We start from the raw sequence: 14444 nt of genomic DNA, 5'->3' as shown, positions 1-14444 counted from the left end.
GCACACATATACATTTTAACAAACCTTCAAAATTGAAGAAGGTTCTTAATGTTCCACAATATAAATGGAAGAGAACTCCTCAGACTTGAACCCACAATATAAAATAAAATTTCTTTCTAACACAGGGGTGGACAGCCTGTGGCCCACCACTGAATGTTATGTGGCCCATGAGCTCATGGAATAGAAACACAGAAAATGTAATTAAATACCGTATTTTGCAAATATTTTCAGAATAGCCACTGTGGCAGTATGTCTCCTTTACCTTTATTTATTTATCATAGGTTGTCTAAGGAACTCTGTGCATTTCCACCTCTGACATAACATACGTAATGCTTTGGCCTGCTAGGGATAGTATAGACCAGGGGTAGGCAATTCCGGTCCTCGAGAGCCGGAGCCAAGTCAGGTTTTCAGGATATCCACAATAAATATGCATGAAAAAGATTTGCACCTCAAGGAGGCAGCGCATGCAAATCTATCTCAAACATATTCATTATGTTTATGTTTATTCAGGTTTTTGATTGAACGCTTATTCGAAACTACAAAGCGTATTACAAAATATAAAAATTAACATTTAAACAAAAATTTAACAAATAAAACTTACATTACCGTGATAACAAATCTATTATTAATTGAATAATAATTTTTAAAAACTACATGACCGACAACAAATACGTACTAGGTAAAAAGGACCGTAAAGCCCCTGGACACAAATAGGAAGGGGGGGAGAAATACAATCGGTATAGAAAATGTAAGAAACATTTAAGGTAAACACAAAAGGGAATTGGGAAAATAAATGTAAGAAACAAGATAAAGTTAATTACTAAAACACAGTTGATCAACTAAAAGCATCTTTAAAAAGATTGCTTTTACATTTTTGTAAGTTTTTTTCCATTTTTAAGTGTAAAGGAAGAGTATTCCAAATCATAGGGGCTGTCACAGAAAAGATTGAGATTCTGAAAACCTGACCTGGCTCCGGCTCTCGAGGACCAGAATTGCCTACCCCTGGTATAGACATTCATGCGGCCCTCTGTGTATAAAAGTTGCCCACTCTGCTCCAACAGGATGTGCGGGAAAGAAGGAATATGTAGCAATAATTGATCTGTCAAGCGTAATGCCTGAGGTGGACAGTAATAGAGGAACTTCATTATTCAAAGCCTTATAAATAAGTGTCAGTGTTTTAAATTGTACACACCATTGACAAGGTCACCAATGTGATTCATGTAGCACCAAAGTAATGTAGTCAAACTCAGTTAATTCCAGAAAGTAAATGAGCTGCTGCATTCTGTGCTATTTGTAAAGATCTAATTATATAAGTGAGAAGACCAAGCACTGGATTAGCGAGAGTAGCTGGCGCCCTCCCCTGCTCCCTACGCCACACTTAAACCCTCCCTTCCCCTCCCCCCCACATCACTTTAAATCTTCACCAGCGCGAGCATTTTCTCTGGCCTGTTGCCACGCTGGTGTTGGCTTTCCCTCTGACATCACTTCCTGGCCCTGTAACCAGGAAGTAATTTCAGAGGGAGAAGGTGCTCACGCTGGCGAAGATTGAAGGAGGTATGAGAGTGGGGGAGGGGGGCGGAGGGAAGGAGAGATACCGGCGCCCCCACCAAGATGGCTTCCAGGGCGGTCTGGCACTCCCCCAACCCTCTTCACTACACCACTAAGACCAAGGATAATGATTGACAATAGTCAAAATATGGTGTGACAGTAGTTTGGATCACTGTCCTAAAGGGCCCCATAGTGCGAAAACTAAAAACTAAAAACTGGCTGAAATGATGAAGAAAAGAAAGGTAGTGTGCTGGTTAACACAATTTGATGAAAAAGATGCTAATAAGTGCCGAAATGTCTGGCTAAGAAAATAAGGGGGTGGGTTTGAGAATGAAATAAATTGTAAAGAAGCAGAGATGCTAAAATTGTCTCATCTGAAGTCTACTGTAGACAAGAATAGTAATATAGTAACATAGTAGATGACGGCAGAAAAAGACCCGAATGGTCCATCCAGTCTGCCCAACCTGATTTAATTTAAATTTTTTAATTTTTTTTCTTCTTAGCTATTTCTGGGCAAGAATCCAAAGCTTTACCCGGTGCTGTGCTTGGGTTCCAACTGCCGAAATCTCTGTTAAGCCTTACTCCAGCCCATCTACACCCTCCCAGCCATTGAAGCCCTCCCCGGCCCATCCTCCACCAAACGGCCATACACAGACACAGACCGTGCAAGTCTGCCCAGTAACTGGCCTTAGTTCAATATTTAATATTATTTTCTGATTCTAAATCTTCTGTGTTCATCCCACGCTTCTTTGAACTCAGTCACAGTTTTACTCTCCACCACCTCAATGATCTGAAAAGAGGCCTAGCAGGACTGAAGAAGCCTTATGCCTTTCCAGACGTCCATTTGGCACAAAACCCAGCACCAGCCTTGCTCAAAAGTAGACCATAGTTAGAGCCATCGGTGGCGACTTTTTTCACATAGGTACAAAGCCTATGGGCTCCTCTTACGAAGCCGCGGTAGCGGCTTTAACGCGTGCGACGTTTAATCATGCGCTAGCCGAAAAACTACCGCCTGATCAAGAGGAGGCGGTAGTGGCTAGCGCAGCCAGCGCTTTAGCGCACGCTATTACGTGCGTTATACCGCTACTGCGGCTTCGTAAAAGGAGCCCTATGTCTCGCCCAATTTCGTCATCAGTTCAAAACTAACTGTGGACGTACATCTAATTTATCTTTATTTATCCAACATCTAAAAAAATATATACCGTATTTGCCGGCGTATAAGACGACTTTTCAGTACCTTAAAATCCTCCCCAAAGTCGGGGGTCGTCTTATACGCCGGGTACTGTTTACATGCCCTAACATCTCCTTCCTTACCTCCTTACGGTGCTTACGGTACTAGTAAACCTGCCGGGACATCAGCGGGGCCATGGCGGGACATCAGTGTGACAAGGGTGCCAGCTCCTTCATCCTGCGCAGCGGGAAGCAGCGGCGCTCTGGCCCCACCCCTTTTCTCTTGACTACGTCTCTCGCACATGCGGCCGTGTGTGGAGTCTAGCCCTTAAGGAAGTTGCGGGGGCGAACAGGAGGCTTTTGAAGGCTTTTAAAGGGAAACTGTCATGCCAGCAAACTTGCTAGGGACTTGCCCGGCACTTGCTCTCTCCCTCTATGTGTTATCTTCCTTCTATCATTGACAGTTTCAGTTTGGTTAACAGTTTAGAAAACAAATAGCATGGCAGCTCCCATGGGTTTATTGTTCTATTCAGCTTTAGTGAATTAATTAAAATTGTTGAAATAAATTCTGATGTTCTTTTAAGTTTTATTTGTTGTGCAGAAGGTGTGCGGAAGAAGGGGTAGTCTTATATGGCGAGTATATAACAAACTCTATATTTTAACTGTAAAAGTTGGGGGGTCGTCTTATACGCCCAGTCGTCTTATACGCCGGCAAATACGGTATATATATATTTTTTTCCTTTCTTCTATATAAAACTTCTCACAACTTAAACTGAATTCAAGCAGCACAGTTACAAAAGATGTAGAGCACACAGATGACCCAAAGATATATGGGATCACAAGAAGTGTGGTAAATTGTCAATGGTGTCATTTACCCCTCACCCCCCTTTTTCAAAACCATAGTGCAGGTTTTAGCACCCGCCGTGTCGGTAACAGCTCCAACACTCATAGGAATTTTATAAGCGTCAGAGCTGTTACTACTGCGGCCAGCGCTAAAAAGCACGCTACGGTGTTGTAAAAAAAAAAAAATAATAAATTTAAGGGAGGAGATATTATTTTATAATATGAGGACCAATTGTAAGATTTCAAGTGTATTTGAAAGTTAAATTGATAAATGTAATTATTGTACTTGTTTTAAGATTTGAAATTAATAAAGAATTAATAAAAAAAAAGCTGAAAAAAAAGGGGGGGGGATCAGTCCATTCATCTTTTTCTAACCACCATATAATATCAAGATCTAATATTACATCACCTCAGAGAACTTCATTCTGTAGTTCCGCCTTTTTTTTTTTTTTTACCTATTGTTTCAGTCGGTCTGTATGTCTGTTGGTCTTAACTATTGTTTAAAAAATTTTTAAGCATTATGTTTAAACTAAATGTTATTTTTTGGTTGTAATTTGCTTAGTAACAATTAAATTAAGCAATTCATCAAATTAAAATAAAACTTGAAAACTTGATACTGTATTTATACTCCAATACCCTTGTCAGCTAATATATGTGGGATGATCAACATACCCTGTAAAACTTAGGTTGAATGAACATAAATCCAGAATCAAATGACAAATGCACTGTTAGTGAATCATTGGGATGAGAAAAATCATTCTTTAATGGATATGTAATGGAGAGTAATTGATAACATTAAGATAAGATGGGAAAGGAATCTCGCAAAGCTGCCGCGGGATATCGTAGCAGCCATTTTCTGAATGGAGACTGCCAGGAAGGAGCGTACGAGGATTGCTCCTGCCCCAACTCACCGCTGGACCACCAGGTATGCTTGGATAGGTCCAGGAGGCAGGAGGAGACCAGGGGGGGCCCAGGGTGGTTCAGAACTGGCCGGGACAGGACGCAGGAAGGATCACTCCTGCCCCCAACTCACCGCTGGACCACCAGGTATGCTTAGATAGGTCCAGAAGGGACCTATCTAAGAGACTGGGGGGGGGGGGGGGGCGCAGGATGGTGCAGAACTGGCTGGGACAGGACGTAGGAAGGATCGCTCCTGCCCCAACTCACCCCTGGACCACCAGGGTTGCAGGTAGATGCAGGGGAGGCCTACAATGAGGAAGCACTTGAATATAATCCGAGACCCCTATTTTTGGGCCCAAAATCTCAGTTTTTATTCAAGTATATATGGTAAATATACATCCACACTTACTTTTCAACCAATGACAAAATGTGTGAGCCATAGGCTGTGTACCTATGTGAAAAGAATCACTACTGATGGTTCTATCCGTGATGTATTTTTAAGTAATTCTAGTGCTGGGAATTATACAAGCTGTGACAAATAATACCCCCACTGATGAAATTCCTTCACAGCTGGTTAATTTGGCACAAAACATGATCACGTAACCCACTTGTATGACTCTAGTCTTCAGAAAAAGGTCAATCTCTCTCTCTAAAAAAAGAAGAAAATAATGAAATGCAATATACGACATACATCAATACTGAAAAAGGGCTAAGTCATCAGGAAATTTATTTAGCACTGAACAATAAAGACTGGCAGTTTTATAAAAATAACAGGCAACATACCTGTTCGAGTTCATAGGCTTTGGCCTTATCCTCATCCCGGTCTGCATTCTTGCGGTATGCCATCCCCAAACCCCATACTGCCAGGATACTGTAAAGGTTGTCCCGAACCCAAGCATCTTTTTGCTCATTGCTGGCAGACAAAAGTCCTGTAATTGGGTTCTAAGCGTAAAGAAAAATAAGAGAAGTGCATATTGCACAACGTTATATAATACGACTAAGCAGCACCTAAGAGGTTTTAGGCACTTATGTACATACTCAAAATCAATGAATAAATAGGAACAGAATCATCTCTCTTTGTATGCCACGTTGAAAGCAAACTTTTCTTTTGTCATTCGCTCTTGAGCGATGTTAAAAACTAAAATTTCTTAATATTCATTTCATAGGAGCAATTTTCAAAACAATCCATGTATTTGTAACGTTGAAAGGTCATTTTTGCTAGTACAGTAAAACCTTGGATTGCAAGTAACTTGGTTTACATATAACATAGTAGATGACGGCAGATAAAGACCCGAATGGTCCATCCAGTCTGCCCAACCTGATTCAATTTAAATTTTTTAAATTTTTTCTTCTTAGCTATTTCTGGGCAAGAATCCAAAGCTTTACCCGGTGCTGTGCTTGGGTTCCAACTGCCAAAATCTCTGTTAAGACTTACTCCAGCCCATCTACACCCTCCCAGCCATTGAAGTCCTCCCCAGCCCATCCTCCACCAAACGGCCATATACAGACACAAACCGTTCAAGTCTGCCCAGTACTGGCCTTAGTTCAATATTTAATCTTATTTTTTGATTCTAGACTCTTTGTGTTCATCCCACGCTTCTTTGAACTCAGTCACAGTTTTACTCTCCACCACCTCTCTCGGGAGCGCATTCCAGGCATCCACTACCCTCTCCGTAAAGTAGAATTTCCTAACATTGTTCTTGAATCTACCACCCCTCAACCTCAAATTATGTCCTCTGGTTTTACCATTTCCCTTTCTCTGAAAAAGATTTTGTTCTACGTTAATACCCTTCAAGTATTTGAACGTCTGAATCATATCTCCCCTGTCTCTCCTTTCCTCTAGGGTATACATATTCAGGGCTTCCAGTCTCTCCTCATACGTCTTCTGGCGCAAGCCTCCTATCATTTTCGTCGCCCTCCTCTGGACCGCCTCAAGTCTTCTTACGTCCTTCGCCAGATACGGTCTCCAAAATTGAACACAATATTCCAAGTGGGGCCTTACCAATGACCTGTACAGGGGCATCAACACCTTCTTCCTTCTACTGACTACGCCTCTCTTTATACAGCCCAGAATCCTTCTGGCAGCAGACACTGCCTTGTCACACTGTTTTTTCGCCTTTAGATCTTCGGACACTATCACCCCAAGGTCCCTCTCCCCGTCCGTGCATATCAGCTTCTCTCCTCCCAGCATATACGGTTCCTTCCTATTATTAATCCCCAAATGCATTACTCTGCATTTCTTTGCATTGAATTTTAGTTGCCAGGCATTAGACCATTCCTCTAACTTTTGCAGATCCTCTTTCATCTTTTCCACTCCCTCTTCGGTGTCTACTCTGTTACAAATCTTGGTATCATCTGCAAAAAGGCACACTTTTCCTTCTATCCCTTCAGCAATGTCACTCACAAACATATTGAACAGGATTGGCCCCAGCACTGATCCCTGAGGGACTCCACTACTCACCTTTCCTTCCTTCGAACGACTTCCATTAACCACCACCCTTTGACGTCTGTCCGACAGCCAGTTTCTGACCCAGTTCACCACTTTGGGTCCTAACTTCAGCCCTTCGAGTTTGTTCAACAGCCTCCTATGAGGAACTGTATCAAAGGCTTTGCTGAAATCCAAGTAAATTACATCTAGCATATGTCCTCGATCCAGCTCTCTGGTCACCCAATCAAAAAATTCAATCAGGTTCGTTTGGCACGATTTACCTTTTGTAAAGCCATGTTGCCTCGGATCCTGTAACCCATTAGATTCAAGGAAATACACTATCCTTTCTTTCAGCAACACTTCCATTATTTTTCCAACAACTGAAGTGAGGCTCACCGGCTTGTAGTTTCCTGCTTCATCCCTATGACCACTTTTATGAATAGGGACCACATCCGCTCTCCTCCAATCCCCAGGAATCACTCCCGTCTCCAGAGATTTGTTGAACAAGTCTTTAATAGGACTCGCCAGAACCTCTCTGAGCTCCCTTAGTATCCTGGGATGGATCCCGTCTGGTCCCATCGCTTTGTCCACCTTCAGTTTTTCAAGTTGCTCATAAACACCCTCCTCCGTAAACGGCGCAGAATCTACTCCATTTTCCCGTGTAACTTTGCTAGACAATCTCGGTCCTTCTCCAGGATTTTCTTCTGTGAACACAGAACAGAAGTATTTGTTTAGCACATTCGCTTTCTCCACATCACTTTCCACATATTGGTTCCCAGCATCTTTTAGCCTAGCAATTCCTTTTTTCATCTTCCTCCTTTCACTAATATATCAGAAAAAATTTTTGTCTCCCTTTTTTATATTTTTAGCCATTTGTTCTTCCGCCTGTGCTTTCGCCAGACGTATCTCTCTCTTGGCTTCTTTCAGTTTCACCCTGTAGTCCTTTCTGCTCTCCTCGTCTTGGTTTTTTTTATATTTCACGAACGCCAACTCTTTCGCCTTTATTTTCTCAGCCACTAGTTTGGAGAACCATATCGACTTCCTTTTTCTCTTGTTTTTATTGATTTTCTTCACATAAAGGTCCGTAGCCATTTTTATCGCTCCTTTCAGCTTAGACCACTGTCTTTCCACTTCTCTTATGTCCTCCCATCCTAACAGCTCTTTCTTCAGGTACTCTCCCATAGCATTAAAGTCCGTACATTTGAAATCTAGGACTTTAAGTATCGTGCGGCCACTCTCCACTTTAGCCGTTATATCAAACCAAACCGTTTGATGATCGCTACTACCCAGGTGAGCACCCACTCGAACATTAGAGATACTCTCTCCATTTGTGAGGACCAGATCCAATATCGCTTTTTCCCTTGTGGGTTCCGTCACCATTTGTCTGAGCAGAGCTTCTTGAAAGGCATCCACAAACTCCCTACTTCTTTCCGATTCCGCAGATGGAACATTCCAGTCCGCATCCGGCAGGTTGAAATCTCCCAACAGCAGAACCTCCTCTTTTCTTCCAAACTTTTGGATATCCACAATCAGATCCTTATCAATTTGCTGCGATTGAGTCGGAGGTCTGTAGACTACACCCACGTAGATAGAAGTTCCATCTTCTCTTTTCAGAGCAATCCATATTGCTTCTTCCTCTCCCCAGGTCCCTTGCATTTCGGTCGCTTGGATATTGATCTTTACATAGAGAGCTACTCCTCCACCTTTATGACCATCTCTGTCCTTCCTAAAAAGATTATATCCCGGTATGTTTGCATCCCATCCATGTGATTCACTGAACCATGTCTCTGTGATAGCGACAATATCTAGATCTGCCTCTAACATCAGGGCTTGCAGATCATGAACTTTGTTGCTTAGACTGCGAGCATTTGTGGTCATCGCTTTCCAGCTATTTTTCAGCGATAATCTCCTTTTTCGTATGGATTTTTGTTTCGTTTCACTTTCCGTTGTAATACTAAGAAATGAGTTGCTGATATTGCTTATGTTGCAGTCTTTACTACTATCACATCTTTTCTTTTGCCGGGGGTGGTCTCTATAATTGTCCTTCGTACTTACACCACCCCCATCTTCTATGCCTAGAAAAATATTGTCTAAATTTCTCTGCAAGGTTTCTTTTTCCTGCTGTATTATGAATGGAGTAGAGAAGAAACTAGAATCCTTTACATTAGGGATTAAAAAGACCAAAAATTCCAAAATGCAACGTGATCTAGAAGATTACAACAAAGGGAGTATTTACCCTTGGAGTAAACCTAGAGAATTTCAGAAAAGAAGGAAATTTTCAATCTTTAGAAACCAAGATCGTTTTTATCATACAAACCAAAGCAATCAAGACCATCAAAGAAAAAACAAGGGAGATAGACAAGGCACCTCTGTTCCCATTATCCAGTCACCTAATGGTACCATCAATAATGGACCATCGACTTCGGGCACTCAAATGAGGAAAAGGATAAGGAGTGACTCAGATGAACTTTTTGTATCTCCACTTAAAAGTCCTATTATTCCTGCCTCTCATCTTGTTTCTCACACAGATTCTCATACAGATAATTTTTTAGAAAAAATATGGCCGGAAAAAGGGCCGATACAGCCAAACAACTACAGACCATTAATAAAACATCAGGGTCTGAATACATGAGGGGGTTATCAGTATTACCAACAAAACAGATATCCACAGCCCCAACAGTACCAAAACAGGTCTTTTTATTCGAACAGAGGAAGAGGAAGAGGCAGAGGAAGAAGCAGAGGCAGTGTAAGTTATTAAATAATTCTCAACTCATGCCATCCCAAAATCAAAATCAGAGAGAAGAAATTCCCATATTTAATATTTCTAAATTTAGTCTATCTCAAGTTCAAACAGATGTTCTACGCAAAGGTTTATCCTTTGTCCCATCAAGTCCATATGATTCATTTCAAACTAAAATTGATCTTTTTAGATTTCAAAGAAAACTTCAGATTATGCACTTTTTTTCAAATAGTCCATCTTATACAGACATGTCGGTTCTTAAACCTGTATCGAATTGGTTTCCTCCGGGCCCTATAGACCCACTTATTGAAGCTTTTCAATCATGTGTCACTCACGATATTGCCATTTTAGAAAAAGAGCACAAAAAGAAAATGTTCTTCAACCTTTCAAAAACAGAGCAATCTGCTATTAAAAAATTAAAAGGAAATACTGACATTGTTATCAAACCTGCTGATAAAGGTGGTGGTATTGTCATAATGGATCGTTTGTTATATATTTCTGAGGTAGAAAGACAAATTTTTGATCAAATATACTATGCACCTTTACAAATTGATCCTACCGAACAACTCGAAACGGAGATTGATTCTCTAGTCAAGATAGCAAAAGAAGCAGGGTATATCACTATGAAAGAGAGTGCTTTTTTGACTGTTGATTATCCCACTATCCCTACCATCTATATGTTACCAAAGATACACAAATCTAACACTAATCCTCCAGGTCGCCCTATTATTTCTGGAAATGGTTCCATTTTAGAACCTTTGTCAAAATTTGTAGATTTTTTTCTAAGACCATTTATTCCAGGCATTACATCATACATTAGAGATTCTTCACATATGATCAATATCATTGATGAATATGAAGGTTTGTTGAATGATATCATATTGGTTACTATGGATATCGAATCACTATATACAAATATTCCACAACTGTCTGCACTAGAAATCATTGAAAGAACACTTAGAAAAAGAGAGACACATAAAAGAATACCTAATCATTTTGTACTCACATTAGCGAGCATAGCATTAACAAATAATTATTTCTGTTTTCAAGGACAATTTTTTCAGCAGATTAAAGGTACAGCCATGGGATCATCCATGGCTCCGGACATTGCCAATCTCTATGTTGCGAATTTTGAGGATGTCTTTTTACAAACACATCCCTTTCAAAACAATGTGGTGCTGTATAAAAGATATATTGATGACATTTTTATATTGTGGAGGGGAACAAATGAAGAACTTAATAATTTTCACCAATGGTTGAACACGTGTGATGAAAATCTGAAATTCAAGATGGAACATAACAGTGAATCCATTTCTTTTTTGGATATAAAAATTTTTTAAACGATTTATGGTTTAAAAACCACCATATTTAGAAAAGATACTGATAGGAATTCCTATCTGCACTTTACAAGTTTTCATAACAGGAGTCTTAAGAAGAATCTTCCTTTTTCACAATTTTTAAGGTTACGCAGACTCTGCACAGACATTGAAGAATTTGAAAAACAGGCTCCGGCTATGCGATACAATTTTATAGCCAGGGGATATCCAGAAAAGTGTGTTGATGAATGTTACCAAAAAGCACTGACAAAACACAGAGATGACTTATTACATCAAGTTGCAGTCAGATCAAAACCTGAACTAGTGTGTACTCTGAGATTTTCATATCTTTCTAGTGATATACAGAATATCATTAGAAAAAATTGGCATATTCTACAGCCTCATGCTTGTTTCGAAAGTGTTAAACCAATAATAGCATATTCAAGGAATAGGAATCTAAGAGACATTTTAGTGCCTTCTGCTTTACCAGAATCCCCAGTTATCAACAATGGTCCTGTGGGACACATACCTTGCGGACATTGTTCTGTGTGTAAGCATAGTATGACGATGACTAGTTATGAACATCCAGTGACTATGGCTAAAATAAATCTAAAAGATTATAGCGACTGTCAGACATCTCAAGTGATTTATGCCATCATTTGTCCTTGTGATAAATGGTACATTGGTAAAACAAAACGGATGATCAAAACTAGATTAATAGAACATAGAAGCTGTATCAGTAGAAATGTACAATCTGCTCCGATCGTTGAACATTGGTATGATAAAGGACACTGCATTGCGGATTTAAAGTTTTTTGTTTTGAAAGTTGTTAAAACCAGGTGGAGAGGTGGTAATTCTGATAATTTCCTTATAAAGGAGGAACAACGTTTTATACATAATTTTAATACCATCAGTCCACATGGCCTTAACATAGATTTAGACTTGAGATCTTGTATGTGAGCCCCATATTTGTAGATATTGTTTATATATTTTTATCTTTATTGATGAGGATTATTGAAGTCTATATTATATTTTTATATTTTTTCTTTTTATTCTCATTGATTTATTTGCTTTATTCCTTATTTTTTATTTTTTATCCTCCGTTTTTCATATATTTTTTCTTATCCCCCTTTTTTTCACACACATATATATCTTTTTCTATATATATTTTTTCCTATGTTTGTAATGTTTTTGTTTTGTTTTGATTTCTTCTTTTTGTGGTCATTTTTTCTTCTTTTTGAGGTCATTTGTCCTTTTTGTGTTTATTTTTATGTCTTTTTTATAGTTTTTTACATTTTTTGAGAAGTTCATGGCTTTCTTTTTTACATAGGGCTTTGTTTTTTGTTCCTTTACAGATACGGATGACGTCATCACGTTTTTCACGTCATCACGTTTTCTTCCGTTTTTCTATTTACTGCGTTTTTGCGACCTGGTTACTTTTCAATTTTTCTTTACAGCCAGCATTTACACGACGGCGTTCTGGTAAGAGCCCTCTTTTTTCTTCAGCATTGTCTTTTAATTTTGAGTTTAATTTTGATTTTCATTAGTTTATTGGGTTGTGGTTTCATAGTTTCACTCTTTAACTTTTTGTGCCAGTATTTAAGCGACGGCGTTTTGACAACCGTCCTTGTCCTCAGCTTTCCTTTTTATTTTTATTTTCAGCTTTGTCTTTTATTTTTATTAGTTTATTGAGCTGTGGTTCCACAGTTTCACCTTTTGACTCTTTGTGCCAGTATTTAAGCGACGGCGTTTTTGACAACCATCTTTATCTTCAGTTTTATTTTTAGTGTCTATTGGTTTGAGATACTTCAGTTTTATATTTTATATTAGTTTCTTTTTTGTTACATATCTTTTAATAGTTACTATTTCAATTTTAGATAAATAAAGTTTCCAAGAGTGGTCCATACTAGAGGTTATTTACATCCAAAGATCTTTAAGGTACTGCAGTGTTCTTATATCTTCTATATAACAGACTTAGTATGCTTGGGTGATTTACATTCTGTTTTAATATTGATTATTGCTTTTCTAGTTGTTCTTCTTTTTTAATATTGATTATTGCTTTTGGGTTATTTCTAAGTATATCGTGGGACATTGGTTTATTGATTTTATAAAATATACTTAAATAATACATTATATATTGTTTCTATTGTTTAAATACATTTTAATCCTTTGTGGCTATTGATTTTTGTTAAATATATTTTTCTAGTGACAATATATATATATATTTTTCTACTCCATAAAATACAATATATTGATTTCCAGTGATTATACATTGTTTATTTTTAATCTCCTTGGGATAATACATTGATTATTTTTAATTACTTAATTAGTATTTATTTTAATTACTTAATTAGTAACCATTATCTTTTAATTACTTGATTATTAATTTTTGATTCGTTAATATATGGAATGTTTAAATTGTTTTGCTGTGACATCTAGACTATGTTTGATTTTTATTTTTAATTTTATGTGTTGTTATGATTAATTTTAAATTTATATGATATTTATATGACAAACTTATTACATTACATTACATTACATTAGGGATTTCTATTCCGCCATTACCTTGCGGTTCAAGGCGGTATTAGTTATTTATACATTTGTATTAAAAAATATATGGTTGTTTGCATTGGTTTATGAGATTTTTTATATGTAAATTGTTGTTTCTTTTTTAATATATTTTTAATATATTCTTAAAATATATTCTTATAATGTTTTTAATATATTTCTAGTATTTTGTATGTATTTAATATTCTTATTAGCACATATTATGTTATTGTAGTGTTCATATGGCTCTATATGCGTTTATATAATTCTATACATTATCTATAGACTCCTGACGCAGGCCGTAGGGCCGAAACATGTACATGTCGGGTCGAGTATTTTTGGAAGAATAAAGAATAACCTGTTTGTCCAGATGAGTTGAAAGACATCTTTATTTGTTGCACCTTTTTATTGGACAATTCCACTTGTTTTCATTGTTCTATCTTTTGTGGATTTGTTTCCCCTGTGTTTTGCGTAGTAATATGTAGCCCATCAGTGCAATATAGCTTCTTGTCCTTCCATGTATTTCCCCATCCTCCTATGTACCTGAAGCCTTCTTGATGACACCAGGCTTTGAGCCATCTATTAAAGTCCTCTGTGTTTTTCACTCTTTGTTCCCCCTTTCCATATGCAGGCAGTATTTCAGAAAAAGCTAAAGTCTTTACAAAAGGTTTCACGCCCTCACCAAGCTCCCGAAAAGCTTTCTGTGCTGCAAGTGTGGAGTTGTTGGCCAGGTCATTTGTTCCCAGATGGATGACAACATCAGTGTTAAAATCCTTAGTTTCTTCCTTCATTATAGTCTGTATTTGCCTGGAACTCCTGGTAGCTGAGGATCCTGGAAGACATTTCACTATTTTGGTCTCCTCGCCTTGTGTTCCTCTGATGATGGAATCCCCCAACAGTAATAGATTTCTGTTTTTGGCTTTTTTATTTGTACTTAGGGTGCGCTTGTTCT

The 14444-nt window shown here is 38.3% G+C and overlaps 1 protein-coding gene across 1 annotated transcript in view; it reads right to left on the bottom strand.

Moving 5' to 3' along the window:
• The window catches only part of PHKA2 (phosphorylase kinase regulatory subunit alpha 2), a 188289-nt gene that overhangs the window by 143849 nt on the left and 29996 nt on the right, over positions 1 to 14444 (bottom strand). Inside the window, exon 2 of the mRNA XM_033949037.1 lies at positions 5245 to 5403. Coding sequence (XP_033804928.1) covers positions 5245 to 5403 — 159 coding nt within the window. The remainder of the gene's footprint in view (positions 1 to 5244; positions 5404 to 14444) is intronic.

This window comes from Geotrypetes seraphini, chromosome 6 (genome assembly GCF_902459505.1).
Source record: "Geotrypetes seraphini chromosome 6, aGeoSer1.1, whole genome shotgun sequence".
Lineage (NCBI taxonomy): Eukaryota > Metazoa > Chordata > Amphibia > Gymnophiona > Dermophiidae > Geotrypetes > Geotrypetes seraphini.
The sequence above is the reverse complement of the archived record's forward strand: the minus strand, read 5'-3'. Positions and strand labels throughout refer to the sequence as shown.